The 25,753-nt window shown below is 47.3% G+C and overlaps 1 protein-coding gene across 1 annotated transcript in view; it reads left to right on the top strand.

The window, feature by feature from the left end:
• Positions 1 to 24,028, top strand: part of LOC137545188 (uncharacterized) — a 29,491-nt gene extending 5,463 nt beyond the window's left edge. Inside the window, exons 3-5 of the mRNA XM_068266307.1 lie at positions 906 to 1,301; positions 6,351 to 6,581; positions 23,429 to 24,028. Of these exons, the coding sequence (XP_068122408.1) occupies positions 906 to 1,301; positions 6,351 to 6,581; positions 23,429 to 23,598 (797 nt within the window). The 3' untranslated portion in view covers positions 23,599 to 24,028. The remainder of the gene's footprint in view (positions 1 to 905; positions 1,302 to 6,350; positions 6,582 to 23,428) is intronic.
• The last annotated feature ends 1,725 nt before the right edge of the window (positions 24,029 to 25,753 follow it).

Here is a 25,753-nt window from a genome sequence, read left to right as displayed (position 1 = left end):
GGCCCGAGATTTCCCAACATCTCAGATTGATACATTCAACTACTTTCCACCCGAAATAAGTCAAATTGTTGATTGGGCATGCTTGTGGCGGCACAGATTTTCATCCAACTGGATAATTATCAAAGCAGTTGATGGATCGGCCAGCCCTAAATCATTAAAGGAGAGGCAGCCTGGGGGGAAATCTCCCCCCTTCCCCCCCTGGCCAGTCCTCCCCTGGCTGTAACACCAGTACCTAGTAAGGTCATGATGATCAATCAATACTTAGCATAGGTTTTTTAGTAAGGCAACTTTGGGTCCTTACAAACTCCTAGTGCTTCTGGGCCACGATGAGCTAGTTGGGTATTCAAAAGCCAATGACTTCAACACCTCCCACTGAGCATGGAAACTCCAAACTCTGCTGTATAGAAAAGTACCCCTGAACCGGGGTAAAATCTGGGAAATAAAGTCCATGGTGGGCTAGATTACCTTACAACAAGTGGCCTGGCACTGCTGCTTGCTGTCATCTCTAAACTTATTCATATTCAATGCATGGTTCAGAACTGCACAGGCGCAAGTTCCTCACCACGTGAGCATGGAGAAAGCAAGCGCTTGTCACAGGTGCAGCTCGAAAACATGTGCCGGCACACTTCCCAATAGCTCTGCACCTCTTGGAAGGACTTCTGGGTGGTGTGGTAGCAAAGAGGAATGGGGAAGATCCAGACAGCAATGAGCCAGGACACTCCCAACTAGGTGATCTAGCTCACCATGGGCTTTTATTTAACTGATTTTACCCTGGTTATGGAGTATTTTAAATGGTTATATGGGTCTTTTCTGTGTTCAGGAATATGTGGTTATGTTGTTAATATTGTAACAAAGTTATTTTTTGTTCTTCCTATAAAATTCCCTCTGAACCTTCTGATGTGCAGGAAACTCCCAGAAGGACGATGATTGGAGAGAGATAATCTCACAACCAGGAACTGATGTCCTCCTTCCCATCAGACACCCAATCCCCCCGAACCCTACAGAGGAATGCCTGAACCTCCGAGTGGTGTGGAAATACACAGGAAATTCAGCAGATCAGAGAAACATGAGAAGGGCGGAGTGTAAGACGTGTGCGGGGAGCGAGGATGACGCTACCTGTCAGGTGACCGGGGGAAATGAGGCGTCGTCCAATTATGGCACATCGAGAAATGGAAGTCTCATCCTGTATAATGTGTCCAGAGACTATGAGGGAAACTACACAGCCAGCATCTTCCACAAGTCCACCACGGAGATCATATATCAGCGTTACTACATGCTCCATTACACGCTGCGTGTACGTGGTACGTCCTGGGCGGAGCTGCGGTAATGCATGCTCCTTCCTCTGCTGCTTCATGCTTGCTGCTTTCCGTCGGTTGTTTGTCTGCATCTTGTCCTGTAGGGGGCAGTATTAAGGCCCAACATATCTGGCCACCCTGTAGACGACAGAACTGATAGCATTTTCTGCCAGACATAAGCTGTTTATCTACTCACTGGGGACGCTCATTTCAATCCCACGGAAACGAAATTTCAGCATTTCTGATCGGAAATTGGAATTCCGTGGAAATCCGATTTACCGCAACTTGGTAACTATATCCTAGTCACAGAACTCGAAAGCGTTGGACCAATCAGAGAATGCAGATTTTTATCTGCAAAAATCGGATCACCGCTGTAATTTTAGACCAATCACAAGACTTGATTTTCCATTTTCCTGATTTCCGTTTTTCCAATTTCCTTTTTTTCCCAATTTCTTTTTTCATTTTTTTGCATTCTCTGATGCAAAAAAATGACATAAAATACTGCTCAAAAATCAGAAAATATGTAAATTAGAAAAATAGAACTTGACATTGGCGGAATTCGGAATTTACACGGAATCGGAAATGGGCATTTCGACCAACCCTACTACTACAGAAGCTCCCAGCCATTGTTCCCATCGTCTTTCTCTTTCCCCTCCATTGTGTTCAGCACTTTGCTCTCTCCCCCAGCAGAAGCTCTACTTAAAGGGACTCCGAGCACCTCTCATGGGAATGCCTTTAAAACTCCAACCAGTACTGCAAAGTACTTAAAGATGCATACCTTTCTGTAGTTTATGCTCTCTATTCATTTGATGCCTGAATCGCCATTCTACACCAAATAGGTTTCGTTTAATGTCAATTTAAAAATCATGGCTGCCATCTTGGCTATGTTATAACTTCCGGGTCACCCCTGTCTTCTCTATTAGAAAAACAAAAGTTTGCTTTCCTAAAACAGAAAGAATTTGCGATAATTCAGGTTGGAGTTAGCTTGAGATGTCTCCCAGTGCAGCACTGCTGAATATATGCAAATTAACCATTGTACCCTTAGAAGCTAAACACACCTCCAGAACCGCTGGAATGCAATGATGTGTCAGCTTGTTAATTTGTACAGAGCCATAATAATCCAACATGCATACAGACTGTTTTGGATTGTTTGATCCTCATCAGTGCATGGCATGGATTAATTTGGCTCTATGGAGTAGGGCTTGTAAATCCGAGAGGCACAGACTAACCAGCAAGCTCATGGTGACCCAGAACTCATTGGAGTGTGTAAGGGACTACAATGGTCCTAAAAGCCCCCTTACTAAGATGTCAAGAAAAACAAACGTTTGCTTTCTTAAAACAGAAAGAATTTGCAAATTAACCATTGTTACCCTTAGAAGCTAAACACACCTCCAGAACCGCTGGAATGCAATGATGTGTCAGCTTGTTAATTTGTACAGAGCCATAATAATCCAAAATGCATACAGACTGTTTCGGATTGTTTATTCTCTATTAGAGAAGTGCATCACTGAATGAAGCAGGAAGAGGAAGTGGCACGCATGGCCATTGCAAGAGGGTCCTCCAGAGGGGTCATAGCACGACTTTGTTGGAAGTCGTCTGGCTTAAAGGCATGCCCATGAGAGGTGCTCGGAGTCCCTTTAATTAAAGTGTACCAGAGTCGATATACAATAAAAGTTTTATACATACCTGGGGCTTTCTCCAGCCCCATCCGCTCCGATCGCTCCTACACCGCCGTCCTCAGCCTTCTGTTTCGCCGCTACCGGGTCCCATAACTTCGGCCAGTCGCGGCCCCAGGTATGTATACAACTTTTATTTTGTATGGTCTCTGGTTTCCTTTAAGAGGTAAACCAAGTTTCTGATTGGCCAATGGAGTAACAACAAAAATAAATAAAGTATTCAGCCCAGAGTTCTCAAGGATGCACTAATTATCCTGTACAACTGGCCAATCTACATACATAGCTCCCAACTGTCCCTTTTTTGGAGGGAAAGTCCACCTTTGGGATCCATGTCCCTGTGTCCCTCTTTCAGGACTGATGTGCAGGTACATGTAAATATATCCCCAGGATGCCGGGTATGTTCTGCACCGGCCCCACATCACTCACCCGCTCTCAGCAGATTAGTGATGGAATTGCCAGCCACATGTGTAGTCATGCTTCCTCTCTGACTACAGCGGCGCCTCATGTGACCCGGCAGCATGTAACAGGTCACAAGAAGCACTGCTGTAGCCATGGATACAAGACACTAGGGGCTTGATTCACAAAAGGGCGCTAAGTGCCCCAGTGAAAAGCCCCTTAGTGCATGCAAATTAGCTTTGCACGCAGTAATAGTCGCACAAAACTACATCGCGCATAAAAAGTCGCACTTCGCACGTTAACTCGGTGTGCCGAAAACATTGCACCTGTGCGTGCAAAACGTTGCATGCAGTGCGCCGAAAACGTCACATATGGTGCCCCTAAAACGTCGCACTAGTGTGCCAGATGGTGTGACCTTATAGGCGCACTGGTGCAACGTTTTAGGGGCACCATATGCAACGTTAATGGCGCACCATGTGACGTTTTCAGCACACCGCGCTGCATGCGAACGGAACTAGCTTTATGCGCGCAAACTACCTAGCGCCCTAGTTTATATGCACAAAGTCTTTAGGCGTGCAAACTAGGTTAGCGCCGGTTACTGAATCAAGCCCTAGATGGGCAGATGGAGATCCCATCGCTGGAACGCTGAGAGCAGGTGAGTGAAGCAACGCTGTGCATCTTGGGAGGGGGAGGAGTGTGAGGAGGAGGGGGACATTTGGGGAGGGGAGCCGCCTCTTGCTGCCCTCTAATTGTTGCCGTCCTGAAGCATGCAATTCATGTAGGAACTGCCCCTTGTAACAGTGCGGTATCCATGCAGGAGTTCCTGAAAATTGCTGTATTGATCAAGTAAAACATTGAAACACAGTGATTTTCAGGTAGGAAATACTGAAATTTTTCTTCTAACTTTTGGGTAGGAGGATGAATTGAGAGCATATGACACCATTTTCTAAACAAAAAACATTATATAACACACACACACACGTATACACACACTGTACACACACACACACACACACACGTACACACAAATACACACACACACACACGTATACACACACTGTACACACACACACACACACGTACACACAAATACACACACACACACACATACACACACACACACACACACACGTACACACACACACGTATACACACACACGTACACACAAATACACACACGTACACACACGTACACACACGTACACACACACACACTGTACACACACACACACACACATGTATACACACACTGTATACACACACACACACACACACACACACTGTACACACACACGTACACACACACTGTACACACACACACACACACACACACACACACTGTACACACACACACACACGTACACACACACTGTACACACACACACACACACACACACACACACACACACTGTACACACACACTGTACACACACACACACTGTACACACACTGTACACACACACACACACACACACACACACACTGTACACACACTCGTACACACACACACACTCGTACACACACACACACACTCGTACACACACACACACACCATAGACTTTCTATCCTTTCCATCTATACTTTTTAGTCAAAGCCGACCACAATTCTTGCAAATTTAGCATAACTAGAGAGGAGCAGCACCTGCAGTCAGGAGGGGCCCAGAGCTAAGGGGGGCCCCAACTACTAACCTTCCCCTCCTCCAGTACAGGGGACTATCCTGCAGATCAGGTGTTTTGTGGCCACACTTGTTATGGGTGTGAAGACCATGATGGCCACACTTGTTGTATGGCCCTTGTGAGATGGGCCCCAGGCTGTGAGGGTCACCAAGAGAGGCAAGGGTAGGGGTGGGAAAATTGGGGGGCACAATGAAAGTTTTGCTAGGGGGCCTCATTAATTGTACCTCACCTCCACTTCCATGTAAATCCTATTTCTCATGTGTAATGTCGAGATTGTGTGCGCTGCGTCTGTTCCGTAGAGATTGTGTGCGCTGTGTGTCTGTTCCGTAGAGATTGTGTGCACTGTGTCTGATCCGTAGAGACTGTGTGTGCTGTGTCTGTTCCGTAGAGAGACTGTGTGCGCTGCGTCTTTTCCGTAGAGATTGTGTTTGCTGTGTGTCCTGTATAGATTGTGTGCGCTGTGTCTGTTCCGTAGAGATTGTGTGCGCTGTGTCTGTTCCGTAGAGATTGTGTGCACTGCGTCTGTTCCGTAGAGATTGTGTGCGCTGCGTCTGTTCCGTAGAGATTGTGTGCGCTGCGTCTGTTCCGTAGAGATTGTGTGCGCTGCGTCTGTTCCGTAGAGATTGTGTGCGCTGCATCTGTTCCGTAGAGATTGTGTGCGCTGCGTCTGTTCCGTAGATATTGCGTGTGCTGTGTCTGTTCCGAAGAGATTGTGTGCGCTGTGTCTGTTCCGTAGAGATTGTGTGCGCTGCGTCTGTTCCGTAGAGATTGTGTGCGCTGCGTCTGTTCCGTAGAGATTGTGTGCGCTGCGTCTGTTCCGTAGAGATTGTGTGCGCTGCATCTGTTCCGTAGATATTGTGTGCGCTGCATCTGTTCCGTAGAGATTGTGTGCGCTGCATCTGTTCCGTAGAGATTGTGTGCGCTGCATCTGTTCCGTAGAGATTGTGTGCGCTGCGTCTGCTCCGTAGAGATTGTGTGCGCTGCGTCTGTTCCGTAGAGATTGTGTGCGCTGTGTCTGTTCCGTAGAGATTGTGTGCGCTGTGTCTGTTCCGTAGAGATTGTGTGCACTGTGTCTGTTCCGTAGAGATTGTGTGCGCTGTGTCTGTTCCGTAGAGATTGTGTGCGCTGTGTCTGTTCCGTAGAGATTGTGTGCACTGTGTCTGTTCCGTAGAGATTGTGTGCGCTGTGTCTGTTCCGTAGAGATTGTGTGCGCTGTGTCTGTTCCATACAGATTGTGTGCGCTGTGTCTGTTCTGGCTTCCTTGTACTGCAATGCAATCTCACCATGTAACCTCCTCCTCTCCCCAGACCCCCTCTCTGGCATCTCGGTGAATGTGTCCTGCCTCCCGGATGGCAGTGCTGAGGCCCTCTGCTGGGTGCATAGCGGTTCACACCCTCAGTACTCCTGGACTCTGGATGGAAGATCAGTCTCCATCCACAGCTGGACAACCCTCCCTCCCCGATCCTCAGGAACCCTCCGATGTGAGGTCACAAATGGCATCAGCCATGTCAGTGAATCCATCTACGTCTCCTGTCCAGGTGAGTGAGGGGGATATCTCATGAAGACAAGGGGCTGAGGGGGGAGGGGGGGGGGACACACGCCTTTGTGCCCCAAGAGAGAAGGTAATGGTAGGATCATGGTCATTTACTCCTATTGTGGTGCAGATTAGTAGCCACCCCTTTCCAGTGAACTGACCCTTTGGACCACTTTCTGACCACTTTCAGAAATTACAGAAGAGGCTCTTCATCTACCCACAGAAGCTCTCACAGATTCTTCTCATTTTACTCCTCCAAATGTTTCAGCACTGAGATTTGTCCTCCTCACCAACAGAAGGCTTTCTTGGGGGTAAACAATGCCTCTGATTAGCCAGGGGTTAACACCACACCACAGGTAGATAAAGCCTTCACTGCCCAGCAGCCTAGGTCATGCTCTAACTGTCCAGTCGTTCTGGCCAAACACTTTGCTGATCTCCAGTAGGATACTTCCTGCTAATAGAACAACTGCATGAAAAAGATAGAGACGTTGTAAACCACCTGCATGTCTCTAAATAGAACCTGTATAGTCTTGGCTACACTTTGGGCTTGATTCACAAAAGGGTGCTATAACTCAGTTAGCACGCCTACAAGCCCCTTAGCATGCCTAAAGCCCTTTAGGGCGCGCAAAGTTTTGTGCACTAAGTTTAGCAATGCCTGTAGCACACGAAATGTTGCACCGGGTGTGCCGAAAACGTCGCACCTGGTGCACCTAAAAGGTCACAGAGTGTGCGTCCGAAATGTCTCAACCTTTCAAGCGCACCCAGTGTGACGTTTTCGGTGCACCCGGTGCAACGTTTTGCTAAACTTTGCGTACGTTTTAGGCGTGCTAACTGCATAGCACCCTAGTTAGCACGCCCAACGTTTTTAGGGGTGCTAACTGAGTTAGCACCCTTTTGTAAATCAAGCCCTATATCTACTTCATCCAAGAGTTAAAGGTTAGCAAAATAAGCATAGATACTTGCTTTACTATAAGTGAAAGCAACATTGGAGAAAAGTAATTTGTGGCTCATTTTACTCTGGAAGAAACATTCTTTGTGCTTACATGTAATTTACATTTTAAGATTTTCATGAGTGGTCCTTAAGTAAACCTGTGCTGAAGAAAAGGGAATGAACAGATACTTTCCCAAGCAGAGGGGAGATTCTAGATGGTCCAGAGGTGTCCTGTGTCCTCCTCGTCCCCACCACCAATGTCTGGGACCTTCTTGTTTGTCAGATATCTTCATGCTGGGCAACAGTGGACTCCGGGATAGATTGAGAAGCCTCTGGAATGGCTCTACTAAGATTCAGGTTTCCTTCGGTGCAGGTGTATTTTAAAAGACACCTGAAGTGTCTTTAAAATGTAAAAATTAGATACTTACCTGCATGGTCCATGCCTGAAGGTGTGGGCCTAGGTGAAATAAATCGAGGGGTACTGATGTACTGATGTATTCCTTACTCACTTTTACAAAGAGTTAAAAGTGAAATAAAAACACAACAATGAAAAAGTATTTTAATATTCTTAATTAACCATAAATTCTTAGCTTTGGATAATCCCACGCCAATATCCTCGGAATTGTCCCATGCTATTATCCTTAGATATTGTGAGGAAACGCGGAAAAGCCGCCGCGTTTGCCAAGAGCAAGGCGGCTGACTCCGCGTCTTACGCGGCGGTTGCACGCGTCTGGTTGTGTGGTGGAACGCGGAAAAGCCGCCGCATGTCCTGACAGCAAAGCGGCTGCTTGCATGCGGCGGCGTGTGCTTGGTGTGGCTGGGTCTGTTAGTGCACCTAGACAAATGGAGAGCTATGCACGCGCGGGCCTGAATGCGGGACCTTTATACCAGCAGGGGAAGTGTCAGCTGATCAGGAAGGTCAGCTGACTCCTGTAGGACTCATGATTGGCTGAATGGTTCGGGCGGGGCAGCAGAGTCCAGCAACTATATATTCTGCTGCTTAGTCAGTTGCTGGTTGCCTGTCGTTGCGATCACTATGTGGTGGCACTCAGACCTTAGTTAGATCCGAAAGTGTGCCGGGACCAGCTGGAGCTGTAATCCTACACTTAGCTAGATTCTGTTGATAGTCTAAAGTACTAGTTTGATTGTGATTATCTGTTATGACTTTCTGCCTGTCTGACTACTCTCCTGATATCTGATTCTGTACCTTGCCTTTCTGATACTCCGTTGCCGAACTCTGCTAGCCCCTGGCTCTGCCTCTGTCTTCTGATCCTGTACTTTGTTTGTCTGTGAGTTGCCGACCTGGCCTTCCCGACCCTGAGAACTATCTCTATCGCTAGGAGATAGTTCATGCTCTGTATGTGCTGGGCACCTGCTTCACAGGGCCAGCTCTGTATGTTCTGGGCACCTGCTTCACAGGGCCAGCTCTGTATGTGCTGGGCATCTGCTCCACAGGGCCAGCTCTGTAAGTGCTGGGCACCTGCTCCACAGGGCCAGCTCTGTATTCGCTGGGCACCTGCTCCCCAGGGCCTTCCCGACCCTGAGAACTATCTCTATTGCGAGGAGATAGTTCATGCCTTGTATGTGCTGGGCACCTGCTCCACAGGGCCAGCTCTGTATTTGCTGGGCACCTGCTCCACAGGGCCAGCTCTGTATTTGCTGGGCACCTGCTCCCCAGGGCCAGCTCTGTATTTGCTGGGCACCTGCCCCATAGGGCCAGCTCTGTATTTGCTGGGCACCTGCCCCATAGGGCCAGCTCTGTATTTGTTGGGCACCTGCTCCACAGGGCCCGCTCTGTATTTGCTGCTTCAGGGCCCATCCTGTATTCATTGGGAACCCGCTCCTCAGGTTCCCCAAGCTTGTTACTATTCTTCTGTATTCTGATCTTGTACCTTTTCATTCTGATACCCTGTTGCCGAACCTCGGCTCGCTCTTAGACTCTGCATCTGATTCCTGATTCTGTACCCAGATATTTCTGATACCCTGTTGCCGTACCCTGCTTGTTTATTAGACTCCGCCTCTGCTTTCTGAATCTGTACTGTATCTGTCCGTGTGTTACGTCCTGGCTTACCCGACTTCGAGAACTGACCTTACTGTTAGAGGCAGTTCCCAGATCTGTTAGTGACACCCTCTCCTAGGTGTCACTCACGTTCTGTCCTTCCTACGCTTCGCCTGACTCCTCCCCGGGAGAGTCCAGGTCTTCGGAAGGAATCTGTATTGCTGCAGTACTTCATACTGTACGGCACTTGTTTCTAAGGCTTAGTCCTCAGGGTATTACTGTTGCACCAAGCACTCACACTACTCAGGTGTTCAGAGGTTAGCGTTATATCGGATTATCGGTGATACTGCAGATCATCAATAATCGGGTATATATCTGTATTCCCAGTGATACTGCAGATCACCGAGAATCAGACCCTCTCTGCTACACCGATCGTGACAGATATATGACGAAGAACGTCCGCACATGCCGATTACTGCCAAGCACTTCCTATACTAAGTATAACAAGTTCCAGAGCATCTTTAAAATTCCCTTCAGGGCCCCTCATCAGTGGTGCTCATCCGGATTCCGGATATCCGAACTACCCAAATAATCCGAACTTTTTCCACTACCTGAACCCGGATCCGGATTCCGGATTTCTTTGCAAATCCGAATAGCACTATCCGGGTAACGCAGATATTTGTACGCAATCCGGATATCTGGTCGGATATCCAGCGGGTATCCAAATCCGGATACTGTAACCATGGAGATGACGTCATTGAGCCAATCAGAGGGCTCCCAGCAGAAGCCCTAGCAACCAATCACAGAGGGGAACCCTGGCCAGCCCCTCCTGACCTCATTGAGCCAATCAGAGGGCTCCTGTGAGGAAACGCGGAAAAGCCGCCGTCTCTCACAGTGAGGCGGCTGTTTCCGCGTCCAGCAGGGCGTCACAACGCGGAAAAACCGCCGCATGCCGCTTAGGCAGAGCGGCGGAATCCGCATTGGGAACGGCGGATTCCGCATTGAGAACGGCGGAATCCGCATTGGAGGCGGCCCCCGCAAGTGGTTCACTTGCTCTTTGTCTGGCGTTGCAATCACATATGTGGGAGCACCCAGATCCGTAGTCAGATCCGCAAGTGTGCCGGGACCAGCTGGAGCTGTAATCCTACACTTAGCTAGATTCTGTTGATAGCTAAAGTACTAGTTTGATTGTGATTATCTGTTATGACCTTTGCCTGCCTTGACTATTCCCCTGAACTCTGATCTTGTACCTCGATATCTCTGATACTCTGTTGCCGAACCCCGGCTCGTTCCTAGACTCTGTTTCTGCCTCCTGATTCTGTACCTCGATATATCTGATACCCCGTTGCCGAACCCTGCTTGTACTTTGACTCCGCCTTTGTCTTCTGATCTTGTACTGTATCTGTCCGTGTGTATCCGACCTGGCTTGTCCAATCTCGAGAACCGACCTTACCGTTAGAGGCGGTTCCTCGCTCTGTTAGCGACCCTTCCTCCTGAGGGTCACTTTCAGACTATCCTTCCTACCGTCAGTCTGACTCCTCCCATCTAGGAGAGCTCAGGTCTGTGGAAGGAATCTGTGCAGTACTCCTTGCTGCACTGAGGCCTTGTCCTCTAAGTGTTACTGTTACACTAAGCACTACACTCTACTCAGGTGAACAGAGGTTAGCTTGTATATCGGATTATCGGTGATACTGCAGATCACATATCATCTGGTATATATCTGTATTCCCAGTGATACTGCAGATCACCGGTAATCAGAGTCTCTCTGTGCTTCACCGATCGTTACAGAACGCCAGACCAAAATACTGATGGACGCACGCGCTGACCCTCTGACTGTGCTTGCCACTTCGGTGGATGCTATCCATCAAGCACTGGGCCAGCACAAAGCCTTAACTGATGCCCTAAAAGGCTCTGTGCAAACCCTTCAGACGTCAGTTGATTCAGTGCGATCCTCTCCTAGTGATGACATACGTATGCCCGTACCCGATAAATTTTCCGGCCACAAGTCTGACTTCCGGAATTTTAAGAGTAGAGTGTTGTCATACTTCGAGTTGAGACCCCGATCCTCGGGGACTGAGACCCAACGGGTCATTTTTATTAAAACATTGTTAACCGGTGACTCCCAGACCTGGGCATACAACCTGCCTCCTACTGATACAGCTTTGACTTCGGTAGAAGAATTTTTTAAGGCCATGGCCGTGATATACGACGACCCTGACCTTGCGGCAACCTCCGAGCGCAAGCTCAAACTTTTGCGGCAAGGCAGAGGCTCAGTCGAGGATTACGCGGCAGAATTCCGCAGATGGTCAGTCACCGCTAGATTTGATAATTTTGCCCTGATGGATTACTTCTTGTCTGGGTTGTCGGAGGAGGTCTCCGATTTAATGTTAACTTTGCCTGAGCCCAGGACAGTCGATGAGGCCATCACAGCGGCCATTCGACCGTCGTTTACGTCATCAGAGGCAAATTCGGGGCAGTCACCGTGTAAGGGTGACATTCTATGCGGCACCCTCCGCTGCACCCTTAGTAACGCCATCTCCGTCTGTCTCATCTTCTCCGGCCTTGCCTCCACCCGAACCAATGCAGATTGGTCGATCAAAATTGACCCAGGTGGAGCGAAGGCGGAGATTGACAGAACAACTATGCCTGTACTGTGCGGAAGCAGGGCATAGGGTGCGAAACTGCCCTAACAAGTCGGGAAACGAGTTTGCCTAGGAGTAGTGGGGGGTGACACCCTAGGCACACAGTTTTCACCCCTTAAAGAGAAAAAATTGCTTCTCCCCTGTACGATCACATGGGAGAATAAGTCAGTAGCCACTGAAGCGTTTATTGATTCTGGCTCAGCGGCTAATTTTATGAATCTTGAATTTGCTCAGGAGTTGGGTATTCCCCTCACTCCAGTGAGTCCCCCCATTCAGGTCACGGCAGTGGACGATTCCCCTCTGCAACGGGATCGCCCACTGTCACAGACCCCGGAGGTGAAGGTCACCATAGGGGTACTGCATGGGGAACAGTTACAGTTTTTTGTGTTACATATGTCTACCTCCACTATTATCCTAGGCATGCCGTGGCTGCAAATCCATTCTCCACACATAGACTGGGCTACGGGTCAGGTAACCAGATGGTCCGATCATTGTCACCAACAGTGTTTAGGGAAGGTGACATTGGGTCGGACCAAGATTCTTGTGGAGGGGGTTGCCGAAGAGTATGCAGAGTTCTCTGATGTATTTTGTCCTAAGTCTGCTGATCAGTTACCTCCTCATCGCCCGTTCGATTGCCCCATTGATCTCCGTGCTAGTTGTATGCCTCCTAGGGGTCACCTGTATAACTTGTCCGGTCCAGAGAAGATGGCTATGCAGGAATACTTTCGTGATAACTTGGCCAAGGGGTTCATCCGGCCCTCCCGGTCGCCTGCTGGGGCCGGTTTCTTTTTCGTTAAGAAGAAAGACGGGGGTCTCCGACCTTGTATTGATTATCGGAGCCTCAATAAAATCACGATAAAAAATCGCTATCCGTTACCCTTGATAGACGATTTATTTACGCAGGTCACAGCCGCAAAGATCTTCTCTAAGTTGGATCTGAGGGGGGCATACAATCTAATCCGCATTAGAGAGGGCGATGAGTGGAAGACGGCCTTCAACACACCCGACGGGCATTACGAGTACCTAGTGATGCCCTTCGGGTTGTGCAATGCGCCAGCCGTCTTCCAAGAATTAATCAATGAGGTATTCCGGGAGGTTTTGGGTAGATTCGTGCTGGTATACCTTGATGATATACTAATCTATTCCAATAACCTCTCCGAGCACAGGGTCCACGTGAAGTTTGTTTTAAACAAATTAAGAGAAAATAGGCTCTATGCTAAGGTGGAAAAGTGTATTTTCGAGGTGACCACTGTCACGTTCCTAGGGTACGTAATTTCCACCTCGGGCCTTTCAATGGATCCTACCAAAGTCACAGCTGTGTTGGAGTGGCCACAGCCGGTGGGGTTGAAGGCCCTACAAAGATTTTTGGGTATTGCAAACTATTACAGGAGGTTCATTAAGGGGTACTCCACGTTAGTTGCCCCCCTTACCAGTCTGACGAAAAAAGGGGCGGATACCAACCACTGGTCCCCTGAAGCCATGGCAGCATTTTCTCTTCTTAAGAAATTATTTTGCTCAGCACCAATTTTGAGGCATGTGGACACGTCTTTCCCCTTTATCGTGGAGGTTGATGCCTCAGAGGTTGGGGTGGGGGCAGTGTTGTCTCAACGTTCAGGGTTACACGGCAGATTACATCCGTGCGCTTACTTTTCCCGTAGGTTCTCACCTGCAGAAAGAAATTACGATATAGGCAACCGGGAACTTCTGGCCATTAAATTGGCGTTTGAGGAATGGCGCCACTGGTTAGAGGGGGCAGAACACACGATCACAGTTTACACCGACCATAAGAACTTGGAATACATCGAGGGGGCGAAGAGTTTAAGTCCCCGTCAGGCCCGATGGTCTTTATTTTTTACAAGGTTTAGGTTTATAATCACGTACACCCCAGGCAGCAAAAACGTCAAGGCAGATGCCCTCTCCAGGTGTTTTGAACCAGAAACAGCACAGCCACCCGCTCCTGAGTCTATCATCCCGCGGGAACTAGTGTTAGCCGCAACGGAGACTTGGGAGGATTGGACGGAGGTTTTGGGCCCATTTCAGCAGGATGTTCCTGAGGGAAAACCCGAAGGGGTTATGTTTATTCCTTTGCCCTTTCGTTTACAAGTCCTGCACCTCTTTCACGCCCATAAGAATGCTGGTCATCCTGGAGCTGCCAGAACGCAGGATCTGATTGCCAGGTGTGCTTGGTGGCCTTCTTTGGCAACAGATTGCAAGGAGTATGTCAGGAAGTGTGCGGTCTGTGCCAAGAGTAAACCCTCCCGGCTGGCATCTGTAGGTAAGCTGCAGCCTTTGCCCACCCCGAGTGAGCCATGGACCCACTTGTCCATGGATTTTGTGGGAGAATTGCCCAGGTCTGAAGGAATGTCGGTCATTTGGGTGGTAGTCGACCGTTTTAGCATAATGGCCCACTTTGTGCCCCTGAAAGGACTCCCCTCGGCTCAGGAACTGGCTGAGTTGTTCATCATTCACGTCTTCCGGCTGCATGGCATTCCGGAAGACATTGTGTCGGATAGGGGAGTCCAATTTGTGTCTGGTTTCTGGAGGGCATTTTGCCGCCAAATGGGCATGAAATTGTCTTTTTCGTCAGGCTACCACCCACAGACCAATGGGCAGATGGAACGTATCAACCAGTCTTTGGAACAATTCCTAAGATGTTACGTTGCGGAAGCACAGACTGACTGGGTAAAATTTTTGCCCTTCGAGGAATTCACACAAAATAATTTGAAGAATTCCTCATCTGGGTTCTCTCCATTCCAGATTGTGACAGGGAGATCACCAAAATTCTCCCCTTTTCCAGTCATAGTTACATAGTTACATAGTTATTTTGGTTGCAAAAAGACATACGTCCATCGAGTTCAACCAGTACAAAGTACAACTCCAGCCTGCTCCCTCACATATCCCTGTTGATCCAGAGGAAGGCGAAAAAACCCTTACAAGGCATGGTCCAATTAGCCCCAAAAGGGAAAAATTCCTTCCCGACTCCAGATGGCAATCAGATAAAATCCCTGGATCAACATCATTAGGCCTTACCTAGTAATTGTAGCCATGGATGTCATTCAACCCAAGGAAAGCATCTAAGCCCCCTTTAAATGCAGGTATAGAGTTTGCCATAACGACTTCCTGTGGCAATGCATTCCACATCTTAATCACTCTTACTGTAAAGAACCCTTTCCTAAATAAATGGCTAAAACGTTTTTCCTCCATGCGCAGATCATGTCCTCTAGTCCTTTGAGAAGGCCTAGGGACAAAAAGCTCATCTGCCAAGCTATTATATTGCCCTCTGATGTATTTATACATGTTAATTAGATCTCCTCTAAGGCGTCTTTTCTCTAGACTAAATAAACCCAGTTTGTCTAACCTTTCTTGGTAAGTGAGACCTTCCATCCCACGTATCAATTTTGTTGCTCGTCTCTGCACCTGCTCTAAAACTGCAATATCTTTTTTGTAATGTGGTGCCCAGAACTGAATTCCATATTCCAGATGTGGCCTTACTAGAGAGTTAAACAGGGGCAATATTATGCTCGCATCTCGAGTTTTTATTTCCCTTTTAATGCATCCCAAAATTTTGTTAGCTTTAGCTGCAGCGGCTTGGCATTGAGTACGATTATTTAACTTGTTGTCGATGAGTACTCCTAAGTCCTTCTCCAAGTTTGATGTCCCCAACTGTCTCCCATTTATTTTGTATGGTGCTAGACCATTGGTACGACCAAAATGCATGACTTTACATTTTTCAACATTGAATTTCATCTGCCATTTATGTGCCCATATAGCCATCCTATCCAGATCCTGTTGCAATATGACACTATCTTCCTGAGAGTTGATGATTCTGCACAATTTTGTATCATCTGCAAAAATAGCAACATTGCTCACTACTGCATCCACTAGGTCATTAATAAATAAATTGAAGAGCACTGGACCCAGTACTGACCCCTGTGGGACCCCACTGCTAACAGTCTCCCATTTTGAGTATGATCCATTGACCACAACTCTTTGTTTTCTGTCCATTAGCCAGTTCCCTATCCAAGCACACAGACTCTTCCCCAGTCCTTGCATCCCCAACTTTTGCACCAGACTTTTGTGGGGAACAGTGTCGAAGGCCTTAGCAAAGTCCAAGTATATCACATCTACAGCATTCCCAATATCCATATTAGCATTCACTACCTCATAAAAGCTGAGCATGTTAGTCAAACAGGACCTGTCTTTAGTAAACCTATGTTGATGCTGAGAAATAAGATTATTTTCTACTATGAAGTCATGTATAGTATCTCTTAGTAACCCCTCAAATAGTTTGCATACAACTGATGTTAAGCTTACAGGTCTATAATTTCCTGGATCTGATTTTTTGCCCTTCTTAAATAATGGGAAAATGTGGGCTGTACGCCAATCCACTGGGACTCTGCCAGTTGCAAGAGAGTCACAAAAGATAAGATAAAGGGGTTTATCTATAACCAAACTTAATTCCCTTAGGACCCGAGGATGCATGCCATCCGGGCCAGGTGCCTTGTCTATTTTTAATTTATTTAGTCTTGCCTTTACTTCTTCCTGCGTTAAGTATTTAATATTACAGTTAGAAGATTGAGACTCTTCTGCCTCTGTAATTTGCAACAGTGCTGTTTCCTTTGTGAAGACAGAAGCAAAGAAAGCATTTAATAACTCTGCCTTACCTTGGTCATCCACCATTGAGTTCCCACCCTCATCCTTTAGGAGTCCTATACAGTCAACCTTTCTTTTTTTAGAGTTGATGTACTTGTAAAACTTTTTTGGATTAGATTTGATATCCCTAGCGATTTGATTTTCAGCTTCGATCTTTGCCAGCCTAATTTCTTTTTTTACAATTTTTATTGCACTCCTTATAATTGCTGAGTGCAGCCTCGGTCCCCTCCTGTTTTAGGACCTTATAGGCATTCTTTTTCCTCTTCATTTTATCTCTAACCTTTCTATTCATCCATAGAGGCCTTTTTTTATTCCTAGACATTTTGTTTCCATATGGGATATACATACTACAATATTGATTGAGAATACGTTTAAAAGCTTGCCATTTCCCTTCAGTGTCCTCCCCTTGTAGTACATTATCCCAGTTCACCAAACTTAGTGCCTGCCTAATTTGATTGAACTTTGCTTTTCTAAAATTCATAGTTTTAGTGGTCCCGCTGCCCCGTGGCATATCAGTCACCAGATCAAACGTTATCATGTTGTGATCACTATTTCCCAAATGTTCTTGAACCTGCACATTTGATACATTATCTGGTCTATTCGAAATGATCAGATCCAGTAACGCATTCCCCCTAGTTGGTTCCGTTACCATTTGAGTCAAGTAATTGTCCTGTAGTGCTGCCAGAAATCTGCTGCTTTTACCAGAATGGGTAGCCTCAATACCCCAGTCAATGTCTGGAAAGTTGAAGTCGCCCATAACTATGACCTCATTTTTACTTGCAGCTTTTTCAATTTGCTGTAGTAATCGCAGTTCTGCAGCTTCATTAATATGTGGTGGTCTGTAGCATACCCCAATAAGCAATTGGCAACTTTTATTTCCACCATGAATATTTTCCCAAACGGACTCCACATCTTCGCAATCTTCCTCCATCTCATCGTTGAGGACAGCTGTAAAAGAATTCTTAACAAAGAGACAAACCCCTCCACCTTTTTTCCCTGTTCTATCCCTCCTAAACACATTGTATCCTTTTAAATTAGCTATCCAGTCATGGCTTTCATCCATCCATGTCTCGGTTATTCCCACAATGTCATAGCCTTTGTGATTCAGAATGAACTCTAGTTCGTCTATTTTATTTGCAAGGCTCCGAGCATTGGTTATCATGCACTTTATATTTTTACCACCACATTTACCAATTTTGTTTACCTGAAATGGGCTACTTGAAGTTTTACCAACCTCCTTAATCTTTACACTGTCCCCACCCCTCTCTCCTCCCCCCTTAATGTTAGGCTCCCACTGTCTTTTTACCTTATCTTGTCTACATATTGAGACTTTATCCTCCCGCCTCCCCCCAGATCCTAGTTTAAAATCTCCTCCAACCGTTTAGCCATCTTCTCCCCCAATGCAGCTGCACCCTCCCCATTAAGGTGCAGCCCATCCCTGCTGTAGAACCTGTAGCCGACTGCAAAGTCTGCCCAGTTCTCCAGGAACCCAAACCCTTCCTTCCTACACCAATTTCTCAGCCACTTATTTAACTCCCTAAGCTCCCTCTGTCTCTCAGATGTAGCACGTGGCACTGGCAGTATTTCAGAGAACACCACCTTGGAGGTCCTTGCTTTAAGTTTATCTCCAAGTACCTGAAAATCATTTTTGAGGACCTTCCATCTCCCACTAACTTTTTCATTGGTGCCAATGTGTACCATGACAGCCGGGTCTTCCCCAGCCCCACCCAATAATCTGTCAATTCTTTCCGCTACATGCCGAACCCGAGCACCCGGGAGGCAACAGACTGTATGGCATTCACGGTTTCTTCGACAGATTACCCTGTCTGTGCGCCTAATAATTGAATCCCCTACCACCAGTACCTGTCTAGACTTAGCTGCACTCCTATTCCCTTTCTCGTTACAGCAGTCTGCCCCTTGGTTGCTAAGGAGCACATCCTGCTGCAGCATTGCTACTCCTGAATCATCCTCCCCAATATTACGCAAACAAGCATACTTATTAGTGAGGGACAACTCAGGACTAGCCTCCCTGCCACTTTTTCCCCTACCCCTTCTAACTGTGACCCAACTGGCGGCTACCTCTGCTTCTTGCTCTGGCTTTACTCCACCCACCTCATCTTCAAGGGTTCCATCCAGTGTCTGGATCGTGAGATCCAAGCTCATCTCCATGTTGTGTATGCGTCTCAGTGTTGCGAGATGCTTATTTAGCTCTGCGACTTCCGCCTCTAACTGAGCAACACGCACACATCCAGGGCAACAGTAAACACCCTCAATCCGCTGATCAAGGCATGCATACATGTTGCAGGATGTACACTGTACTGCATTGTCCAACATGATGACTATTGTGTGGGGAAAAATTATTTAAAGTAAACTATGGTGGTAAAAGATGAAACGGGAGAGTGAGTGAAGTTCGGGATAGAGTGCAGCTGGGGTGGAAGAGGGGGAGGGGTGGAGGAGGGGGGGGAGGGGCAGTGAGTAAAGTTGGGGTGGAGGAGGGGGAGTGAGTAAAGTTGGGGTGGGGGGAGGAGGGGAGGGGGAGTGAGTGAAGCTGGGGTGGAGTCCTCAAAACTTAAAGACTACACCACAACGTGTTAGCACATTCTAACCAATGCAAAAAACCGCAATATTGGTTGAAGGTTTTTTTTTCTGTTTTTTTTTTTTTTTTAGTCCTTACCTGCTTCCTCTCCCTTCTCTCTTTGTGCCTGTGTTGTAACGCCTGTTTTTAACGCCTATGCCACTTGTGTCGAAGCCACTTAGTGAGCAAGCCACAGACTGAGCAAGCTCAGTACTGAGTCCTGAAGCTGTCCAAATACCTCGTGTTACAGCTAATCCCTCCCCCTAGCTAATTGACTGCCTGCTGCAAACAAGAGAAAAAAAAATGTACTTTTTAAACGAACACTTGCTGTTAGATATCTGATGAATCGCTATGCACAAGCCCCAGATATCAAAGCAGCAACACACACACTTTACAAACAACAGCAACATAATATAGTCGTCTCATCTCCATTTCCAGCACTGGAGGTTTGGCAGAGATCACTTAGGGACAATTGGGGAATTGTTAAGGGGAATTTGCAGAAGGCGTTCCAGAGTCAGAAGGGTCAAGCAGACAAGAGACGATCCGTGGAATGGAAGTTTCAGCCAGGGGAATTAGTCTGGGTGTCCACACGTCACTTGACCCTGAAGCAGCCTTCTACCAAACTGGGTCCCAGGTTTGTGGGTCCATTCCCAGTGACCAAAAGAATCAATAACGTGACTTACGCCATTGATCTTCCTGCCAGCATGCGGGGCGTAAGGTCGTTTCATGTGTCCCTACTCAAACCTGCGGTCCAGGTGGGTTCCGCTCCTCCTCCCCCTGTGTTGGTAGATGACCAACCTGAATATGAGGTGGAAAAGATTTTAGATTCACGTGTTGTGCAAAACTCAGTACAATATCTCGTACACTGGAAAGGGTACGGCATTGAGGAGAGGCAATGGGTACCGGGGACGCGCATGCATGCAGACGAATTAAGGAGAGAATTTCATGCCTTACATCCCGAGAAACCTGGTGGGAGTTGTCCGGAGTCCACTCCTCGGGGGGGGGAGGTACTGTGAGGAAACGCGGAAGAGCCGCCGTCTCTCACATTGAGGCGGATTTTTCCGCGTCCAGCAGGGCGTCACAACGCGGAAAACCCGCCGCATGCCGCTTAGGCAGAGCGGCGGAATCCGCATTGGGAACGGCGGATTCCGCATTGAGAACGGCGGAATCCGCATTGGAGGCGGCCCCCGCAAGTGGTTCACTTGCTCTTTGTCTGGCGTTGCGATCACATATGTGGGAGCACCCAGATCCGTAGTCAGATCCGCAAGTGTGCCGGGACCAGCTGGAGCTGTAATCCTACACTTAGCTAGATTCTGTTGATAGCTAAAGTACTAGTTTGATTGTGATTATCTGTTATGACCTTTGCCTGCCTTGACTATTCCCCTGAACTCTGATCTTGTACCTCGATATCTCTGATACTCTGTTGCCGAACCCCGGCTCGTTCCTAGACTCTGTTTCTGCCTCCTGATTCTGTACCTCGATATATCTGATACCCCGTTGCCGAACCCTGCTTGTACTTTGACTCCGCCTTTGTCTTCTGATCTTGTACTGTATCTGTCCGTGTGTATCCGACCTGGCTTGTCCGACCTCGAGAACCGACTTTACCGTTAGAGGCGGTTCCTCGCTCTGTTAGCGACCCTTCCTCCTGAGGGTCACTTTCAGACTATCCTTCCTACCGTCAGTCTGACTCCTCCCGTCTAGGAGAGCTCAGGTCTGTGGAAGGAATCTGTGCAGTACTCCTTGCTGCACTGAGGCCTTGTCCTCTAAGTGTTACTGTTACACTAAGCACTACACTCTACTCAGGTGAACAGAGGTTAGCTTGTATATCGGATTATCGGTGATACTGCAGATCACATATAATCTGGTATATATCTGTATTCCCAGTGATACTGCAGATCACCGGTAATCAGAGTCTCTCTGTGCTTCACCGATCGTTACAGCTCCCAGCCTAAGTCCTAGCACCTATTCACAGAACAGAAACCTGGCCATCCCCCCCTTCCCCCTGTATATAAGGAGGGGTGCCACAATGAGAAATCTCGTCCTTTCTTGTGTGGCTGCTCACTGAGAGACATGCTCCAGTGCTGCTGCCTGGCCTAGCAAGTGCTGTATACAGTGATAAACCTAAAGCTTTTCAGTGATTAACACCTTCACTACACTATTGTTCTATTGTTTATTAGGTAGCTAGCTTGATTTCATTCAGTGACAGTCAGAGTTTGTGCTGCAGGCCTGCATCAGCTGCTATTAGGTCCTGTGTCTGTGTGTGCTGTGCACAGAGACTGACCAGGCCTGCTGCTGGCCTGCTATTAGCCACAGTATAGGTTAGGGAATAGGATTACTGTGTATTGTGTAGTTAGACAGTTAGTGTGCACTGTCTTCTCCTCTGCTATCTGTCACTCCGTGCTGATTTGCTTTAAAGTCCAACCCCGATTTTAACAAAGTACAAGTACCCAACATCATGTGGCTGAAGCAAGCTGGCACTGGCAGTGGTCAGACTCGGAACGCCAGAACCCCGTCTGCCACCCCTGCCGACACTGAGGCCTGTTCAGGCAGCCAGTCCTCAGTGGCCTCCTCTGCTCCCTACACCGCTTCCCATGCAAGAAAAAAAATGTCGCCAGACCCTGTTGGGCGAGTCTTTCCCTGTTGTTGGCAAGAGGGGGACATGAAGTGGCTGGGAATCACTATACCTGCCTTACCACCCTTTACCACCACCACCACAACCTCCTGGCTCCTCCTGATTCTTAACTATTACTAACTAAGCCGCCTGGTTCACAATTTTTTTTTACAGCCGTGGTACCAACGCTACGTGCCACGTACACATGCCACGTGCCTTGTACATGTGCCATGTCTGGCATGCTCCTCCTGGCACACGTTACACCTGCTGCTGCTGCATTGCCCTGCTCCATCTGCCTGTGCTGATCCCACCGCCAGGGTGCCACAGGCCACTGCTGCTGTGCTGATACCACCTATATTGAACCCAAAACACAATTACTGTGTAATTTTTTTGAGGTGTCTGGGCTGAAAACTGTCATGTCCCAGTTGTGCGGTTGGACTTTGGACACAATGTGGGCTGCATGACCGCTGTCTGGAACCTAGTCCTGATGTTAATTTACAGCCATTTTTTTATATTTTTTATTTTAAGTCCCCACATAATCAATTAGTGTTTCCCTGTAAAAAAAAACATGATGCTACATGCCTCATTTACACTAAAAATCATTTTTGAAGCAATTTAAAGGCCACTTCCGGTTTTCTATCCGGATATCCGAATCCGCCCAGATATCTTGGATAATGCATTCGGATATCCGCGTGTACGCGGATACAGCAAAGTTCGGATTCGGATATCCGATCTGGATATCTGGGTATCCGGATCCGGATCAATTCGAATTTTGAAAAGGGGTATCCGAGCACCCCTGCCCCTCATCGGTTCTTTAACAGATCAATGGGAATCCACCCTGCTTTGGCACTGGTAATGTGCGTCTCAGCCCATACATACTATGGTACTTATCCCTTTAGTGTGTAAGGGCTGAGATGCACGTTACCACTGCCAAGGCGGAGCTACATGACGCAGGCCACGTTGACATCACTGCTGACGCCTAGGACAGGGTTTAAAGACCCGGACGTGGGGCCAAACAGTGTCACAGCCTCTGAAGAAGTGCATATCTGTGTGAAACAGCCGTTGGGCTAGCTCCTATGACCTGCCCCCACTGCATGACTCCCCTAATCTTCCTCACAGATATGTCTTTGTAATGTTGCTGCAGCCAGCTGTCTCATTGCTATTATTTGTGGACTGTTAATGAATGTTAAAGCGTTTTCACGCTAGCAGCAGTGCCTGGGGTATATTGTATTGGTCTTCCGTCTACCTGGCTGTACTCATGCACGCTTTTTCATGCTGAAGTAAACGGTTGATTTTACAATGGGTTCCTCTGCTCTGTTTCTTTTTGGCTGCTGCAGGTCACCTTCAAACTTCCGAGAAGGCAATCTATTATCGATTGATTGTGTATTGCATTCTTTGTATCTCACTGACTGACCCCCATATTCTATCTCCAATTACCAGGACCTCCGGCTGTGACGTGGAAGAGCTGGGGTCACCTCCTGTCCCCCGTCGCTGTATGTGTCCTCTACACGGTGCTTCTCTGCTGCATCATCAGCGACTTCTGGACATTGCGAGATACGGAAACGCAAACCGATGACTCGGAGACACTTAACTGCTGCTGTGTAGCCTAAAGGGGCCGAGGAAGGAGCAGGATTATCAGAAAAATACAAATAATTAAGAGTAAAACTAAGTGTAATGATGTACGCAGAGTGATGGTATACAGAACATGGAAGCCAATTATAACTCTTATTCTTATGTGGAATCCATTTTGTCTCCACATTATGTCAGTGTGATGGTAAAAATGTCAGTAAGCAGTGGCGTAGCTATAGGGGTTGCAGAGGTTGTGACTGCATCAGGGCCCTTGGGCCAGAGGGGCCCCGTAGGGCCCTCCCTCAACAGCAGTATTAGCTCTTTATTGGTGAAATAAGTTGAAGGTTCATAAATAATATTTCCAATACATGCGTCTTGATGATATTCAAAAATAGTAGACTGAAAAGGATGTTTAAGTAAGTGAGGGTTTACTCACTAATTCCTCATAATATAAAGTCAGTGATTACAATTCTTCACAGCAAAACAAAAATAGTTATAAGTAATTTCAAACAATAAAAAGATTAAAAATATAATAGTATAAAGTCTTCTGTGTTTGCTGGTGACACGTGGAGTGTCAGTCTAAATGACAGCCTGGATGTGTGGATGTGTGTGTGAATGTGTATGTGTGTCCCCTCCTACTGATTTAAATACACAACAGCTGATACAAAATCCAGAATCTTCTGTGGGCAACATTCCTATTTAGGCAATTTAATTTCACAAGATATTACACTCCTCCTCCTCCTATTCTAAATAGCGTCTGCTGATCTCACGAGATTCATATTCATGAGGACACCAAATACTTTTATACTTTGTCATCGGATTACCTCTTCAACAGGGGCGTTTCTAGGGTCCGGGGAGATCGGGGGCACCTGTGGGCACCAGGCGGGGAGGTATATGCGCCGCGGCAAAAAAATGGGCGTGGCCATGAGGTGAGTGGGCGTGGTCATGGGTGGGGCCAAATGTACATGAACTTAGCAGCGGTGTAAGCTACAGATAACGGGCCTGCCCATCGAAATATTGGATGGAGCCCCCTGTCCTTTACATAATTTACAATCAGTATAGGCATAGATCAAAGATGTATACGCACATACAATTTTGATTGGTCAATCACTGACCCCCAATTTTACCACCCCCGTGCAGTAAGTGGGCCAACAGACAATTAATTTTATGAACAGAGCTAAAATTGGCTATTCAAAATTGTATGTGTGTACCAGGCTTTACAGCTAATACTGTACATACTGAAAGTAGCAGGGATCAGCATACAATACAGCTGGTTTACAAACAGTAAAGGCGCAGAGTAACACCTTATACTGTACACACTGGAGGTAAATCAGCACACAGTGCAGGCACTAGAGAACAGCGTATACTGTACATACTGTAGGCAGCAGAATTCAGCACACTGCAGCTAGCGTGCCAAAAATATGAGGATCACGTTGTGCGGCGTGCTTATCGCGCCGCACCGAAAAATGGGTGGGCCATGGACCAGAATATAGGCGAGATAACGGGTGGAGACAAATTTACATGAACCTAGCAATCAGGGCCGGGACAAGGTCCAATACCAACAGAGGCTGAGCTGCCCAAGTGCCCCCCCCCCCCCCCCCCCCTTAACTGTAACAATAAATTATGCATAGATAAAACAGACAGTATTTTTCACACGAAAACGGATTTTAAGTTGAGTTAAACTCATTTTTTGTAATCAAACTGTAAATTTCCATTAAGGCTGGCAGCATAATCTGCCACGTATGTGTTTATAGGTGCAGAATGAATGATCTACTATATCCACCACAAACATACTCATTCTGCACCTATATACACATATATGACAGACACTGCTGCTTGCTTGCTTGCAGGCAGAAGCAGATCTTTCTCAAACAAACAACTAACCAAGCAGGCAGAATGAAATCAGGATCTAAATACTGACTGTAGTAGTACTACTTACTGTAAACTTTTGAAAATATGGCTGCAGGTGCCAGTCCCAACTACGCAGCCAGCCAGCAAGACACTGCGAGGGACGTTATTAAGAAAGGAGGTGGACACACGCATGCAGGCCAGTCAGACAAATGTACAAATGTGGCATATCCCTTCTCCTCTGTCTCCTTTATCTACAAAACTCCCAGACCTTGCTCCCCTACCGCTCACGGACCTGAGGGCACCGAATGTAGCCAATGAGAGAGCCGCTGCAAAGGAGCAGTGGCT

This window comes from Hyperolius riggenbachi, chromosome 2 (assembly GCF_040937935.1).
Source record: "Hyperolius riggenbachi isolate aHypRig1 chromosome 2, aHypRig1.pri, whole genome shotgun sequence".
Taxonomy (NCBI): domain Eukaryota; kingdom Metazoa; phylum Chordata; class Amphibia; order Anura; family Hyperoliidae; genus Hyperolius; species Hyperolius riggenbachi.
The sequence above is the reverse complement of the archived record's forward strand: the minus strand, read 5'-3'. Positions and strand labels throughout refer to the sequence as shown.